Genomic DNA, 18,430 nt, shown 5'->3' on the forward strand with positions numbered 1-18,430 from the left:
CCACTACAATAGATTGGTCTTACAATAATACTTGTGTTTATATCTCTTGAATGGGCGACTCCATTTGAAATCTACACCACCTATGTAGGGGATTAAGGTCATGTCTCCCACAGGGGGTGTATGGATTTCAACTTTAATAGCCCATCATGTCAGGTAGTTTTAGTCTCTCCGAGCATATTATGCTTATTGGACTATGCTTTGGTTCACCATGAGTTCAGTAGTGACGTCAATGCTTTTTTTGCGGTTCCGCCACAAGCGTGCGTGACAAACCACCCTATAATCAAATGAAGTATTTCTTGGCCCAACTGGAACAATGTGAACGCTGGTGGCTCCGCGATAAACACACACGAATATAGCGCGGTACAGAAGAAAGTATACAAGCGCCTTACACTGCGTACACGCTTAGTACACTACATGGACGCAACGCGCATGTTCCAGTTTGGCCAAGAAATACTCAATTTTATTATAGTAAATGTGTGTGTTAGCTCTGCACAATTAACTTTACGCGCATGAATCGATATTGCAACCAGCAAAATACACACCTATGTCACCACCAAACTTGAGGTAAACCAACGTTTACACATAATACCCGGACACTTCCACCGTAAATACAGGATATACCAGTAGTCATAATGAGTCTACCTGTGGTCGGTATCAGATATGGTTTTCATTTGTGCCATGTTCAGTTACTCACCAAGTATTCATAAGTACTCCCTTCTCCCTTGCAGCCTCCGAAACCAGTCATGAAATCTGATATAGTGTAGGGTACAATTCATGTCCAGCTATTCTTTTAGTTTTCCTAAAGCACATACTTTGTCGACTAAATTCAATACTTGAAGCCATAAATTCTACACATCATGAATCAGATAAAACAATTCATACACTACACAAAAACCTGAACAATTAAGTCGTAAATGCAGCCTCTGCAACCATCTATCACGAATCCGATAAAGCATTTCGTCTTGGCGTTGGAGGACTAGCTGTGATAGGTCCTAGGGGTAAAGTTCGATTCCTGGCATTTGGTGTCATGTCGTAGTAACCACTCTCAACTAACACACTCTCGATGAAGTTCTGCATCTGTTCATAAGTGAGCCCGATCTCCGTGTCATGAGCATCCAGGTTCGCAACAGCTGGGTGATAGAATTAAACAGAGTCATAAATAAAGTTATTTATAAATGAAATTCTGTGAAATGTTGAAGGTTTGGACAATCATATGGATTATATCAAATGAACCTAATTTTCAATTGACAACAACAGACAGCAAAACAACTTGATATGGGGGAGGTGAGAAGAAGTAGGTTCTTCATGGAATCTGTACAGAAGCTGGAAATTGCGGACTGTGAAGCACTACGTCGTTGGGCAGGAAAAAGCTCCTTTGTGTCTTTGGCCTCTGAACATGTTTAAAGCAAAACCTCCTATATGTAACCTGTTGGCAGTTTTGTTTTAAACATGTTCAGGGGCCAAAGACACATAGGAGGTTTTTCCTGCCCAACGACGATTGGAAAATTAAAACGATGAAAAATTAGGCCTTCTGAATTGATCAGGAATGAATTAGTAGGTCCTGTGGTAAGACTGTTACTTGAAGATTAAGTTCATCTTTATCAATTCAGCCTTAGCTGGTGAGAAGAAGGCTTATGATACCTCAACCCCTATGTAATAAGATTTTGGTCAAATTTTAATTTTGTCATTTGCCAAAAACTGTCTGAAAGGTTTCTTAGTCATTATAAGCCAAAATAATGAGGTAAAATTAAAGAAAACCACTTAACAACTTGACTGTGGAGCTCTACGCGGGAAATGGCAAATTAAACCGAGGATCCCCGGTTTTAGTCAAAAACAAATCAAATCCCTTCAGGCTTAGTATTTCACAGGGTATTTACGTACACTATTTACCCTTTGCACAGATCCGCCATTTTGTTACAAAAACGAGGTCCGCCCTGCAAACGCATGCGCAAAAAGTGATTTCTCGCGTTTTTCTAGCACACTTGACGGGCATACGCACACACACACTTTGCGGGTAGAATCTAGTTTTGAGATGACCGACCGTGCCATCAGCGAATTGGGTATTACAATCATGCATAAGTAGAAATTCAAAAAAATTTACAGGTGTCCTTTTGAGCAAATCACACTTTATTGCTTTAACTGGTTTCAGAAGCCCTGTCTTGTCTTAGGAATGCTATAATCATGGGCATATCGTGTGTGATGAAATACAAACTCACCAGTTTTGTCTCCTGATACTTGCAAAGCTGCTTCTTCATGGCTAGCTTGCCTTAGTAACGCAGACGTTTCACTAACTCCAAGATTTAAATCTATCAAATCTTTAGAACCTATGCAGACCTGTAGAAGATGGCAAAATAAAATAATACATTAAGCATGATATGTATAGCTAAATCAATTATCCCCTGTGTGTCTCACACACAAATACACATTAAATAACAGTGCATTTACAGAAATCTATACACTGCCTATGAAGACATGACCTTCATGGAGTCACCCATTTTAGGTTTACAACTCAAACTGGAATAGCCAATTTCTGGTGCAAAACATCTTAGGGGGGTGTGTGTGGTGGGTGCATGTTGGTAAATCACCCGAAGGACACACATTGAAAAGGAAATGTGGACGGTCCAGATTTTAAGGCTAGGTGAAGGGTAGAAAATTGCAGACAATTAGAGAATAAGGGATATAGGATTTTTTGTTTTGACTATTCTCTACCGCGTGATAGACGACAGGCAGGTGCAATATTTTGCGTAGTACAAAAAAAACATTGCACTTGTATGTGTGTACAAGCACATGTTCGTGCATTGCATCTCACCTTTTTCAATTCACTCTTTAGGTTGACTGAACTACTCTGTATAGAGAACAGCGCTTTCTTAAATCTCTCGATGACCCTCCTCCTTGGGTTCGGTGATAACGTTGGAGGTAGTTGACAGATGAAGATGATCTTATGGATGACGTGTAGCATCTTGAGCACAGGGTCACTGATCTGACGGACCTTACGAGGCGAGATGGTCAGTGTAGCGGCGGCTGAGGCAGCTGCAAAAATTACAGAAGAGATCATAGAATTATAAACTATAATAATTATGGTCAGTCTAACCGCTCCTGAGACAGCTACAAGGTTATAAAAAATGCTCTTTTTTAAAGGAGTATTTCGTGATCACTGATCCTAGCATCCTCTTTTTATGACATTTTTCACATAGATATCTACAAAGAAAGGTTATTCCCAAAATTTCAGTTAATTCTGATTTTACGTTTGCTAGTTGTGCATGATTATGTGTATTACACTGCTCCACACTGTTGTAATTTTGTTCTGGTATATACCAGAACGTGATTCAAAGTTGATGATATAGTTGCTAAACAAATTAATTTGCAAGAAATTTTTTGTACATAAACATTATGTAGCCAGAGATTTCCAAAGCTATAAAAATCTCAGCTATGTTTAAGAAGAGTGGGGATGAGAACGTCTGGATCAGAGAATGCCCATTTAAGGCAGAGAAGATATTTTACCCTTCCCAGAATCCTTTGTAACATGACATATCACCTCATTTCATCAATGGCTCTTCTATTACTTTTTACATGTTCCATTTGTTTTCAAGTTGATCATTGACTGGCTAAACATAAACAAACATAATTTTTAAGATTTGGATGTGCTCTGTTTATTTACATTTTGCCATAGTCTACCCATGTTGCATTTCTTATAGAGTAACTGAGTAGTAGTATCAAGTAGTCAAAACAAAATTATTCATTAAATTTTTGAAAACATTTCATTCTTTTTTTTTTTTTTTTTGGGTTGGAAAAAAATTGCTTCCCCAGATTTTAACCTACAATCCCTTGGTTTCTAGCTAGCACTCTGCATCTCTCTCTCATGCATCCTTTGATACCTCTGACCCTTGTTAGTTCAGTGGCTAATAAGAACACTGCATAGATACCTAGTGGTCAAAGGTTCAAATCCTCATCAAGGTTTTTCCCCTTTGCAAACCCAAGGAAAAGAACAAATTCTTTTCAACAGCTCTTCCTATATAGGACTATACATTTCATTCGGTGATGAATTCACACTTCTACATTAACGTATACGTAAACGGACATACACGTTACATGTGAGTGTGCAAACTTTGTGAAATAATCATGTGAATTAGACGATCTTTAGCTTCTTTTCATTGTTGAAAGGGATTCAATCAAGTTACACAGTGGTTCATCAACTCTGCACCCGACGCGTCCGCATATTTATATTTGCTATACGTATCTCTTGATCATCATTCAATAATATTGTTATCGTTGTTTCTGTATCCTGTTTTGCTCATCAATAAATAATCATCTGACAAAATTATTATCCATAATTTTCCTCTACTTACTTTGTCTTCCTTTCTGTCCAGCAGATGTCCTTCGTAATGTTTCCAAGTAGGACCCACTCTGTGATCTGTGTAGCATCCTGCCTGCAGGACTGGGTCTATCAGATGTAGAGAGTAATGATGGTTCACTTGGGGAGGGAAGGAGTGTGGCCATGCTGCCTTTATTACCAGCTGGGGTAAAAAAAAGAGAAAATAATGAAAATGGTTATTAAATTATTCAGAGGCTACTAAATTAAAAGGATGCAACCGAAAAAGACGGAATGGCGATATGGGAAGAGGTCCGATTTTAGAAGCAGAGGAAAACTGGAGCACCCGGAGAAAAACCTGCGAGGACGAGCATGGATCGGCAACCAAAATCACATGTGTCAATGCAGGAAATTGAACCCAGGCCGCAGTGGTGAGAAGCGAGTGAGAAGACCACCACACTATAATTAAAGAGATAAAAAGAATTTATCGCGTCTGATGTCACTGTCAATTACAATCCTTGATTGGTTTATACAGGTTAATAGCGCGTAAAAGGAAGGCCGATCTATCTGGTACTGATCGGAGAAAAGGAATAGCAGCAAATGGCGAAAAATTACGTACTTTTACAGCTTTTCTAGGCATTGTTGACATGGTGCCTTTGCGAAAGAAAGTTTCCTAATATAAAGACCTAACTTTTGAGATGTTTGCATGTTTGAAGGTGCAAAATTAACAATAAGGCGCCTGGTTATACCGCCGCGTTCAGCAAGTCATCATCACAACACTTGTAAACAAACCGTGTTTCGAATTTGATTGACAGATGACGTCAGACGCGATAAATTCTTTTTATCTTTGTCTTTCATTATAACCCATCCTAATATATCTGTGGTGCAATCTGAACAGGTCATAATTCTGCATCCAAGTATGCTAGGACTTTGGCCCAATCAGATCAGGTTGTATCACATTTAACTAGAGTTCCTGTCTATTTTTATGCCTCCACCGGAGGTATTATGTTTCCTGGTTGTCCGTACATCCGTCCGTCTGACCATCTGTCCGTCCGTCCGAGCTTGCGAGTGCAATTTCTCGGAACTGGTAAGGCGTATAGTGATGCAATTTGGTGGAGGGGTGGCAATTGGCAGTCTCCAAATTTTTCTAAAATCTTTCAAAATCTCCAAAGCAGGTTTTCGTCGCAAAATATGGTAATTAAGTCCCTAATTTGCATAATTTATGCATATCAAGCAAAATAACCTTGTGCACAGATTATCTGGAGATCTGTACGAGTTACAGTGATGAAACTTGGCGGAGAGTAGAACAGCCAGAGGTTCTTGACCTGATTTGCTTTTCAGCGCAAAATTTGCATAATCGCAAGGTCACTGTGAGGTCATTTGGGTCATCCAGGTTCAAATTGCCTTAGATTGTCGCAGGTTCATGAAATTTTGTGGGGATGACCACTGAAACAAGCCAAAAATGTCAAGGTCATTTTGGGGTCATTCGAGGTTATCTGGGGTCAAAACGCTATAAACTGCTGCAGGTTCATGAAATTTGGTAGGAACAAAGAATGTGAAGCTCATTTTGGGGTCAAGTGAAATTGTACTGGTTAAAATGATGGGTGTCAAGGTGGAGGCATAGCGGCCGACGCTTTGCGTCAAGAACCGCGCAGGTCGAGAATCGCGAAATTCTAGTTCAGCTCATTTCTGTTTGTGTGAAGAACAAGAACAGAATTGACACACTTTTCATCTGAAACTACACACATCCATTCATGCATGATCATGCTATTAGTATTTGTAAATACTAGTCATTAGGTTATTAGAATTAAACTATGTTGCTGAGGCTGTAACTTGCATGCTGGGATATATAAAGGGTACATATAAGGGCGTAAAATGTTTTTTTAACATTCAAAAAAAATTTAAAAAATCGATAATTTGCTGCAAAATATATATTAATGATATATATGAAAAAATTTGTGCAAAAATAACATTTTGACATTTTGAAAGTGTTGTTTGAGTGTTTTCTCACATAACGTTTTGAAGTGTTTCATCACCTTTATAAAACCTAACATTTAATGTTGTTAGAACATTTTTACCAAAACCCCTGAGAAAACCCTGTTTTTAATGTTTTAAAACATCTTGTGTTTGCTGGGTTTCCCTTCCCTCAATCAATCAATCCATTTCTATTAATGGCTCCTCTTTCCTGTTTAAATATCCCCTCCTTTCCTCTCAACCAGCACTTAGAGACCAAAGTTTTCCATTTTACCAGTAAAGAAAATGGAATGCAGTGTTTTGGTGGAAAACCAGTTTATGTTATAACTTCTTGGAGAAGACTTTATCAGACTAATTAATGTCATTTTAACTTTGCCTTGCCTTAAGGGATGGGGTATGAGCGTTTGGACAGTATTTATTGTGGGACATTAGAGCACATCAGACATATCGAATTGCATTCTGAATACTGAAGAATTACTTCTGATATCAAATAATTTTGATTTTTTGAAATTCGCAATGTAATACACATTTTATGGCAAATGATTAAAAATTGATATTTTTGACATTTAACAGTACTCAAAGTAAACTTTATAAATCTGATGATTTATACTTAAAGTGTATGTAGGTGGGATGAAAAGCCGACGATCAATTGAAAATTTTGACCTTTAGTATTGAAGATATGGATTTTTTCCCCAAAACACCCAAAAAAATTAGGTCTTTTTGGGAAAAAAATCCATATCTTCAATACGAAAGTTCAAAATTTTCAATTGATTGTCGGCTTTTCCTCCCAGCTACTACACTTTAAGAATATGTCATTAGATTTATAAAATTTACTTCGAGGACTGTTATATATCAAAAATGTGAAAAATGTCAAATTTTAATAATTTGTCATAAAATTTGTATTATATCGTGAATTTCAAAAAATGAAAATTATTTGATATTAGAAAGACATTCTTCGTATTCAGAATGCAATTCGATATGTCTGATGTGCTCTCATGTCCCACAAAAAATACTGTCGAAACGCTCAAAACGCTCATTCCAGATCCCTTAAACACTCCAAATTCATGCTAACAATAATGGTCTGTCTATGTTGAGGGTGTAATTTTGCAATTTGAAAACTGTTGGAAACTGGTCTTGCAATTCACAAAACAGAATTTGCCTTTCAGAAAACGGAAAACTTTGGTCTCTACCAGCACCTTTTCACTCTACAAAACAAACCTGGAATTTCCAGTGACAAATATCGCTTTGCATTGCTCGTCTTTCCTGCGCTTGGAGGATGCGGCACAGCAAATGTGACTTTACCGTTACTGGAATTGAGATTCAAACTGGAACCTAATACAGACAAAACACACAGCCGATACAAAGCAAAACATGCAATATGATGTTAGTAAGCCATGCTATATATGCAAATGCTACATGCAAATAAAATCAGCAATAACTGCTCTAAGTAAAGATGTTATACTTGGTGAGTCCTAAACTAGATGTTATATAGTTTGATCAGCTCGTAATAGGCGGGAAATGTTAGGCTTTTACCACTACGCCAAAAAGTAGACCCACGTTAAGAGTGCTATTGGTTGACCTTTCTGGTCTTTATTTTGTGTGTTAAAGAAAGTAGACAGAGTATCTGACTTGAATTAATAATTTGTGATGCTTCTGGCGAGATGTCACAAGAAAATTCTTAAAATAACATATTTTGATATTGATCCGCGATATTATAATATAAGTCCCACCGATTACGAGCTGATCTAAGTATAGGCCACACTCATGAAATATTAATGCTTTGGTTCTCGTCTGGAATATATATGAATTTATGAGGGAAGGTGTTTTTTTTGTTTTTCAATGTAAAATTACCATTGTTTGAAGTTTTGGGTCTTTTCCAAAAGTGCTTGAGGAAAACAAGGGGGTCCTTCTGGTTTTTAACTGAATTATTATACTTTGAAGATCACACTACAGAGTTAACGAATTATTGCAAATAGACATACTTATAGATCTAGAACTATTATGAACTGCTTACCAAGCACAGAGCTACTTGTGCTGCTATTTAGGCTGCTGCTGGATCCAGGGTCATCCTCTTCTATGCCACTGGAATCTGATTTGGAAATAACATATAACTAGACTTAGCTGTGGTCTAAGACCACGAACACAGCCGTGTTGTGACCCCTTAATGACCTTTGAACCCAAAATATATGAAAACCCCATAGACATTGGCTAATGTCAATGTATGTGTGCACGTGGCATCACTTTGCCATGTTATTTGTGGCAGAAGGGGCATTTTGAAGGTTTTTCGTCTCAGACCGGAAGTGACCCCTTAATGACATTTGACCCCAAATAAAAAATACCACATATGAATTGGGTAACCACAATTCATGTGTGAACATATACTATTACTGTCCTATGTTTTTCTTATCAAATAAAAAATTTTGAAGGTTTTTCGTTTTATACCGGAAGTGACCCCTTAATGACCTTTGACTCCAAATCTGTGTACACCCCATAGACACTGGGTAATAACAATGCATGTGTGCAAGTGGCGTCACTGTCGTACAGAATCTGTGGAAGAAGATGCATTTTAAAGGTATTTCGTTTTATACCGGAAGTGACCCCTTAATGAGATTTGACCCCAAATAAAAAATACCACATATACATTGGGTGACTGCAGATCACGTGTGAACATACCGTTACTGTCCCGTGTTTTACTTAGCTTATAATTTTTTTAAAGATATTTCGTTTTTACGGAAGTGACCCCTTAATGACCTTTGACCCCAAATCTGTGTACACCCCATAGACACTGGGTAATAACAATACATGTGTGCAAGTGGCGTTTCTGTCCCACATAATTTGTGGAAGAAGATGCATTTTAAAAGTATTTCTTTTTATACCGGAAGTGACCCCTTAATGAGCTTTGACCCCAAGTAAAAAAATACCACATATACATTGGGTGACTGCAGATCATATGTGAACATACCGTTACTGTGCTATGTTTTACTTAGCTAATAAAATTTTTTGAAGGTTTTTCGTTTTATACCGGAAGTGACCCCTTAATGACCTTTGACCCCAATCTGTGTACACCACATAGACTCTGGGTAATAACAATGCATGTGTGCAAGTGGGGTTAAGCTGTCCCTCGTAAGTTGTGGGAGAAGATGCATTTTTAATTGAAATCACGTTTTTGACCCCTGTGACCCCTGCGTGACCTTTGACCCCGCGAGTTTCATGTGACATGTAGGGGCATGGTCAATAATTATTGTGACCAAGTTAGGTCAAAATCGATGTAAGCATGTGAGTGCTAGAGCAAATGTAATGGTTGACAGAAGAAAGAAAGAAGAAAGAACCTGTAAGAAAAAAGACACAGCCGTGACTAACGTCACGGCTGTGTAAAAATGATGTTGCTTTTTATGGCAGGTATCAAATAAATAGAGAAACATGGGAAAATGTGTGCTGCAGAAAAAACCCAAGTAGGCTTGGGAGAATTGAGAGTGACAGAGGAAGATGGAGAGAGATGGGAAGAGGGGGGAGAGAAAGAGGGGGGAGGGAGGGAGAGTGAGGGAGGACAAGAGAGGAGTTGTAGAGAGTACAGAGGGAAGGAGAGAGGGAGCAAAAAAGTTTAGCATGAGGGAGGGAGGGAGGGAGGGAGGGAGGGGAGAGATTGTGAGAGGGAGGAAGGGGAGAGATTGTGAGAGGGAGGGAGGGGAGAGATTGTGAGAGGGAGGAAGGGAGAGATTGTGAGAGGGAGGGAGGGAGAGATTGTGAGAGGGAGGGAGGGGAGAGATTGTGAGAGGGAGGGAGGGAGAGATTGTGAGAGGGAGGAAGGGGAGAGATTGTGAGAGGGAGGGAGGGGAGAGATTGTGAGAGGGAGGAAGGGGAGAGATTGTGAGAGGGAGGAAGGGGAGAGATTGTGAGAGGGAGGAAGGGGAGAGATTGTGAGAGGGAGGAAGGGGAGAGATTGTGAGATGGAGGGAGGGGGGGAGGGAGTGTGGATAGATTGTGAGAGGGAGGGAGGGGAGAGATTGTGAGGGAGGGAGGAAGGGAGAGATTGTGAGAGGGAGGAAGGGGAGAGATTGTGAGATGGAGGGAGGGGAGAGATTGTGAGAGGGAAGGGGATAGATTGTGAGAGGGAGGGAGGGGAGAGATTGTGAGAGGGAGGAAGGGGAGAGATTGTGAGATGGAGGGAGGGTTAGAAGCTGCTTGCGGTCATGAACACCATTTGGCAAGTCATCAGAATCGAAAACATCACTAAAAATTAATAAAAAAAAGAATGAACAATTTTAACTTTAATAGTTACATGACACTAGACTATTCCATTTGAATGCACACAACCCCTGTGGAAGATTTAGCTAAAGTCGCCCACATAGGGAGTATGGGTTTCAACTCCAGTTGTGACAGATATTAAGCCATATACAGGGAGAACATGGATTTGAATATAATTAACACTAGCCAATGCCATTTTTTAAACATAATCCTTCTGTGGCAGACTTTTCTTAAATCTTCCACAGGGGTATGGAACCAGCAGTGTAGCCAGCCTTTTAGTGTGAGTGCAAAGTCATATATTTGAACAACCCCTGCACTTACCCTAACGAAGAAGCTCCACCGCTGCCAGCCAAGTTGTTCAGCTTATCATAGCGTTCTTGCGATGCTATGAATAGACGGTGATAATTCTGCATGTTCTTAGTAGCTTCGTGATAATGTCTGGGGATAAATCACACATTTCAAAAATGAGAAACCAAATTACTTCATATACTATCCTTTGAGGTTGTTAACCCCAAGAGCACTTGCGCCTTTCTTACAGTGTCTGTGATTGGCTAATTACATGATATAACCATGTGAGTAGCCAATCAAAATATTGCTTTTATACATCATTAGCAATTTTGAGTTTAATCTCCTTCAGCCCTACTGACTATTCTTACAGCATCTCTGACTGGCTCAATACATGATATAGCCCTCTTTGTAACCAATCACAATCAAGCTGCCAAAGAACTATATAGTTTTCCTCCATACTGGAGTTCTTTTAAATAATCTAATGAGCATTGACCGTAAATTTGCATTCCTTTAATTTTCAATGAAGGATCATGTAACTCAAATTATTATAAATAATTTTAATATAAAGCAACAAAATAAAAAAAAACCTGTTTTACCGCCGGACAGACTTTCAAGTAGGGACGCTCGATCAGGATTAAAAGCCCTTAAAGCCTACCTTTGTGTTCGTTTTCTTTCCCTTTCCAGTTTCTTCTCCAAGCTAATCTGACTTGTTCTCAATAGATCCATGTGCCTCATCATAACATCAGCAATCAAACCAGCAACCTCTACAATATCTGGTCTCTGATCCGCCTCGGCTGTTAGACAACTGAAATTAACAACAGAATAACAAGATATGAGCTACACTGTAGATTGAATAGATCTATATGTCTCGTCATAACATCAGCAATCAAACCAGCAACCTCTACGATATCTGGTCTCTGATCCGCCTCGGCTGTTAGACAACTGAAATTAACAACAGAACAACAAGATATGAGCTACATTGTAGATTGAATAGATCCATGTGCCTCATCATAACATCAGCAATCAAACCAGCAACCTCTACGATATCTGGTCTCTGATCTGCCTCAGCCGTTAGATAACTGACCTTGGAGTCATTTTTGACCGTAACATGACCAGGTCTGAACATATAACCCAACTTTGTAAATCAATAAACTGACAAGTACGCAACATCTATAGATTTCGCTGTTTCATTGACTATGATACTTGTAACCATGCTGCTAGAACTCTCATTCTCTCTAAACTGGACTACTGCAATGTTCTACTAAATGGCATCTCCAAGAAAGATCTTAAAAGACTCCAAAAACTGCAAAACAAGTGTGCTCGGTTAGTGTGTCAGCAACCACGATCTGCTCACATTACTCCACTTCTTGATCAACTGCACTGGCTCCCTGTCTCAGAAAGAATTACATTCAAAACTCTTTTCTATGTTTTTAAATCACTAAATGGGCTCTGTCCTCAGTACATTGATGCTTGCCTACAAAGTTAAGATTGAGGCCGGACTCTATGCGTACTCATTCATCATCCTGTATCACATTGGAAATTCCATCATCCACAAAACAAGCTGGGGACAGAGCTTTTTCCATTGCTGCTGCTCAATCTTGGAATAGGCTTCCTGCCACAATCAGAAATGCTCAAAACATAAACAGGTTCAAAACAGCTCTCAAATCTCATCTTTATCCGCAGTAACTTTTGTTTTTTGTTTTCCATAAACTCTTTGTACTTCTCATGATACATATATGTCACCATTGTTATATTTAATTATTGCTTAATGTTTATATTTTTGATCTTTTGTGTTTTGCTTACCAGCGCTTTGAAACTTTCTTGAAAAGGCGCCTTATAAATGTTGTAGTATATGTATGTATAATTAACAACAGAACAACAAGATATGAGCTGCAGCTATATATAGACTGAGGGCCAATGCTTGTACCTATTCTTCTGGCATGGTCAGGACTGTAACTTACTGCCCTACCCTTTATTGACAAATAAAAAAAAATCTTTCTCAATAGGTTGAGATACTCAATCAGTGTGTTGATAGTGGGAGCAGATGTGCGATACATTCCGGTATAATTTCGATCCGATCAGAAATTATCCAGAAACTTGCCCACTATCAACACTAGCAGTATATGTATGTATACATCGATATCCTTCTCAACCGAATGATATTGTCGCGAGATATTTGCACTATAAACCCACGAGGATTAATTAATCATGTGCGGTATTACCAGAAGTAGCTTGGGTGACATGCTACAAATAGAAAGGCAGGCACGGTCTGAATGATCACTGCACCGCATTCAAAACAAATCAACGGGTCAAGTTTTCAACATGTCAGAACAGAAGCTACAGAGTTTGTCAGGGGAGGGTCAACAGGTAAACTGGACAGACGACATGGTCAAGTGCATAATTACGCTTTGGTAGGAGGCGGTGGTGCGAAAGTTCCTGGACAACAAAAATCAAAGAAATACCACATCACCTACATGAACATGACCAAGGAACTAAGAAGGAGATCTGTCAGCTTGAAGCATGCAGCAATTGCATAAATTGCGACATGGTCAAGTGCCTAATTACGCTTTGGTAGGAGGCAGTGGTGCGAAAGTTCCTGGACAAACAAAACAGAAATACCACAGTACATCACCTACATGAACATGATCAAGGAACTAAGAAGGAGATGTCAGCTTGAAGCATGCAGCAATTGCATAAATTGCGACATGGTCAAGTGCCTAATTACGCTTTGGTAGGAGGCGGTGGTGCGAAAGTTCTTGGACAACAAAAATCGAAGAAATACCACATCACCTACATTCATTCATTCATTCATTCATTTATTTATTTCCACAATTCACATAGAAATATGCATTAAAATACCATCAAAGAATCATGGAGGAGATGGCCGAAAGGCCAGTAAGGCCAGAGGTAGCCATCCCTTTAACAGAAAAGTTACCAAACAGAAAATTCAACAGCAAATAATAAAAATTAAAAACAACAAACAAACAAACAAGAAACAAAAAAAAAAAAAACTACAATGCTCGAACATGATCAAGGAACTAAGAAGGAGATGTCAGCTTGAAGCATGCAGCAATTGCATAAATTGCAACATGGTCAAGTGCCTAATTACGCTTTGGTAGGAGGCGGTGGTGCGAAAGTTCCTGGACAACAAAAATCGAAGTAATACCACATCACCTACATGAACATGATCAAGGAACTAAGAAGGAGATGTCAGCTTGAAGCATACAGCAATTGCATAAATTGCGACATGGTCAAGTGCCTAATTACGCTTTGGTAGGAGGCAGTGGTGCGAAAGTTCCTGGACAAACAAAAAAGAAATACCACATCACCTACATGAACATGACCAAGGAACTAAGAAGGAGATGTCAGCTCAAAGCATGCAGCAATTGCATAAATTGCTTGTATCCAAAATCAAAGTTTTGAAACAGAAGTTCCAGAATGCAGAAAAGGCAAATACAAGCGGGCAAGGCCACAATAGCAGTTTGAGTTGTAAGGAGGGGGAGGGTCAACAGGTAAACTGGACAGACGACATGGTCAAGTGCCTACTTACGCTTTGGTAGGAGGCGGTGGTGCGAAAGTTCCTGGACAACAAAAATCGAACAAATACCACATCACCTACATGAACATGACCAAGGAACTAAGAAGGAGATGTCAGCTCAAAGCATGCAGCAATTGCATAAATTGCTTGTATCCAAAATCAAAGTTTTGAAACAGAAGTTCCAGAATGCAGAAAAGACCAATACAAGCGGGCAAGGCCGCAATGGCATATTGAGGATATGCAAGTATTATTACCAAATGGCAGCGTTCTTGGGGAACAGGGATCTTACCCACCCTCGAGTCGTTGTCGACCGTGGGACAGGGAATTCCGGTAAATACAAATTTATTTCGTGTATCTATATAATAATTGTGGCAACACCAGCCAGTTGTGTAGGCCTATATGTATATTTGGCGAGGGGGGGTGGAGGGCAAAAGGCAAATACAAGCCGGCAAGGCCGCAATAGGATATTGAGGATTTGCAAGTATTATTATGAAATGGTACCTTTTTTGAGGGACACAGATATAACCCATCCTTGAGTTGTTAGGACCTTCATCAACCTGTCTCCTCTTGGCCACTTTATATAGCAGGGGTATATTGTTCTTAGCATGGCATTATACACACTTCATGCACAATTTGACAAGCCGTTGACCTGCCAATACCAGTTACAATGATTCATGTGAGAGTCTTGCCCAGACAGTTAATTAAACAAGTCTGCTTCTTCAAACAAATTTGAATTAAATTAACAGCCCAGTGATAATCTGGCACTGCTAAATCATTCAATGTTGCCTGTTCAAATTTAATTCAAATATGGAACACATGAAATTTGCATAGTAGAAGTTTGACACCTACTTATTTATTGTTAAACTAACTTATATATTGTTGTAGTGTTAAGATGTAGTCATATTTTTCTCCAACAATGTATGCAAGTTAGAAAAGCAAAAGAAATCAACATTAAGCAAAATTATCAGATATTATTTATTATGCATGTACAATTAAACTATTATTTTAAATTTATTTGTAGCATTGACTAAATATGTATCAGGCTTGACATGTCTGCTACATACTATTAGCAACAGTAATAAGTAATGACAGGTTTTCCAATAGGTGACCCCGGAATGCCGTCACAAGCCGTTGACCTCCGTTGACAACAAATCCGATTCAGAAGTCAAATTTGTAGTGTTCTCTGGTTTGTCCCTTTTCAAATCGGCCAAAATACTACCATTTCTATAACTTCTCGACATGGGGCCTCCAGCCAACAACAAAAATAAAAGACTCTCCTCTACATGTTCATGTGTTCAGCTTCACATAAAGTGCCATTTTCGCCAAGTATTTAACCTTTATTTGACCAAAATCAGCCCAGAAATTTGCTTGATTCAAGGTCAAAACAGAATGTAAACAAAGTGAGTCAGCTCTGCTACAAGTCTTCCAACTAGTCGCCTGCTCCACGATCTATTGTGGGTTGAAAAGCGTAAGTGTACCGTCATGTAAAAGCTTGTAAAATAAGTACCCGGATGGCCGGGGTCACCTATACTAGCTTACAGATCCCCTCTCAGAAGTATATATGTGGATCCTGGGTTTCCATACCGGAAGTCAAGTTTAACCGAAATTCCTTCCCACCATACAATATGGGGGTTCTAACTTTGCATCCCTATTGCACCCCACACACGCTATCAGCAGAGCATACAGTACATGTCCTGTGTGACGTACGCAACATGTTGTTCAAGTATACGCAATGACAGGGTCAAACTGAGTTCCCGTAGAGAAACCCATGACCCACGTCTTGATTGCCCGTACTATTTTCTCAGACATACCTTTTTATGGTATTAGTCACAAGTTCTGAATAGCTCCCTTCAGGTACTGGATCATACTGAGCCTCCACAATCTACAACAAAATATACAAGTTGTGTTCATTTTAGAGTAAGGAGAGTTTTCATGACAGTAGCTTAATGTTTTCCCACATAAAATAAGTTTTTAGATATTAAAATAATATTTAACTGACTAAGAATGAGAATAGAATAAACAATGTGAATTTTTGTTTTACTACCCCTCTACCGTGTGATAGTAGATAGTTCCAATATCTCATCGTGGTGGATACCGGCTGCACGGGCATCTACAACTCAAAATATTGGACCTATATTTTGATCAGCTCGTAATCGGCAGGATTGTTAGGTTTTTAACACTACACTGAAAAGTAGACCCACATTAAGAGTGATATAGTTGATCTGTCTGATCTATGTGTATGTGTTAAATAAAGTATAGGACTTCTATTAATAATTTGTGATGCTTCTGGTCAGATGTCACAAGGCAATTCTCAAAATAAAATATATTGATATCAATCCGCGATGTTATAAGGCCCGCCGATTAGATGCAGATCACAATCATCATACATGGTCCTGTGTCACAACCTGGGGTACCTTTGTGTTACATAGTAAAAAAATGAAATGTTTCAAACATTTTACCTACACGTCTCATTTGAAGTGGTTCATCCTCCTGAGCATTTTGACACCTTTTTTATGGAAATCGGTTAAAAAATGAGAGAGTGCTGGTAAAAACAATCACAAAGTAGGTGGGATTTAACCCCACCTCTTTTTTCCACATTTACAATCATTCTGAGCAAGTATTAGTCTTTGAAATGACCTTCCATTGCCTTCTGTATTTATTTACTTGGTTTAGATGTCTGGGAGTTCATTTAGACATTTTTTTACTAGATTCAAATTTTTAATTTTTCTTCTCCTAATCCTCAACCACCCTTGGCACATTTCATGCCAAATGTCATAAGAAAATAATTAAAAATTATTTTAAAACAGGTTAAAAACATGAGTAGTATAGAATAAATTAGCCTCAATTTAAGACTAATTTCTAACTAGAAGGAATACTCAAGAGACAGTGTTATGAAATCCCAACTGCACATAAAAATGTAACAAAACCACCTTTTTGGGTACCCCAGTATATGACACAAGATCACACACATTTAAATGTTATTTGGGCATATGGCAAAACAATCAAGAGGCATAATATTTCTATGAGCGATATGCAAGAATGATAGAGTTGAACATTAAATGGATATGGCAAAACAATCAAGAGGCATAATATTTCTATGAGCGATATGCAAGAATGATAGAGTTGAACATTAAATGGATATATCCATTCCAGAGTAAACCTACCTTACTAGCCAATGCTAACATATTAGAGCTATAGAATGGTGGCTGTAGTGTACACATCTGATATAGTATACATCCTACAGCCCATACATCTGATTTCTCACCGTACGGCAGATTCTGGATAATCTCAGGGCTGTAACAAACGACACAAAAATAATACATGTGCATATCAGAACAGATTATAAACATGCCAATATGATGTAAAACTTGTTCACAGTTCCACACATGGTTAGTTAGTAATGTAGGCTATGGTTCTATGAAGGGCACAAGATAAACTTGCTACGAACCGCTTATTCCAGTTGAAATCCATACGCCCCCTATGGGAGACATGACTTTAATCTCCCACACAGGGTGTGTAGATTTCAAACGGAGTCACCTATTTGGGTAACCCCATTTGAAATTCGCACTCCCTGCTGTGTGGAAGATTAAGACTGTGTCTTCGATAATTCCAACTGGAATAGCCTAATGGTAAGTGCAAAAGACAAACGAATATACCCTCACTTTCCATCTGACACCGCACATTTTCCAAATTACTTTAAGAATACATAATATACCCAATTAAAATTTGACTGACATTGTATATTATACAATGTCAGTCAAATTTTAATTGGGTTATTTTTTGCCAAATATTATGAAATAATATTAGCAACAATTGTCAGAAAGTTGGTAATTTTAAGCCAAAATAATGAGGCAAAATGAAAGAAACCCTCTATTTTGGCCTCTTATCTGTGGTGTTCTATAGGGGATTTTTAACTTAACATTGTTCTCTTATCCTCCAAGCAGAATAAATGTGGCTGAATTCAATAAGTATAAGTTAGGACATTTGCAAACATTACAAATATGCCAAAAAATTAGGGTTGAAAAATACCAAATTCAGTTTAAAAGATTGTATATTATGGCTTTATTCTAATTACT

General features: G+C 38.6%; 1 protein-coding gene across 1 annotated transcript in view; it reads right to left on the reverse strand.

Annotated features, from left to right (window-relative positions):
• Positions 1-779: 779 nt before the first annotated feature.
• LOC140163267 (serine/threonine-protein kinase Nek10-like) overlaps positions 780-18,430 on the reverse strand; it is a 92,005-nt gene continuing 74,354 nt past the window's right edge. Inside the window, exons 25-35 of the mRNA XM_072186665.1 lie at positions 17,519-17,648; positions 16,166-16,236; positions 11,472-11,621; positions 10,850-10,966; positions 10,455-10,513; positions 8,298-8,372; positions 7,502-7,615; positions 4,347-4,514; positions 2,810-3,030; positions 2,217-2,334; positions 780-1,130 (exon numbers count right to left, since the gene is read on the reverse strand). Of these exons, the coding sequence (XP_072042766.1) occupies positions 937-1,130; positions 2,217-2,334; positions 2,810-3,030; positions 4,347-4,514; positions 7,502-7,615; positions 8,298-8,372; positions 10,455-10,513; positions 10,850-10,966; positions 11,472-11,621; positions 16,166-16,236; positions 17,519-17,648 (1,417 nt within the window). The 3' untranslated portion in view covers positions 780-936. The remainder of the gene's footprint in view (positions 1,131-2,216; positions 2,335-2,809; positions 3,031-4,346; positions 4,515-7,501; positions 7,616-8,297; positions 8,373-10,454; positions 10,514-10,849; positions 10,967-11,471; positions 11,622-16,165; positions 16,237-17,518; positions 17,649-18,430) is intronic.

The sequence above is a fragment of the Amphiura filiformis genome, chromosome 10 (assembly GCF_039555335.1).
Source record: "Amphiura filiformis chromosome 10, Afil_fr2py, whole genome shotgun sequence".
NCBI classification, from domain to species: Eukaryota; Metazoa; Echinodermata; class Ophiuroidea; order Amphilepidida; family Amphiuridae; genus Amphiura; species Amphiura filiformis.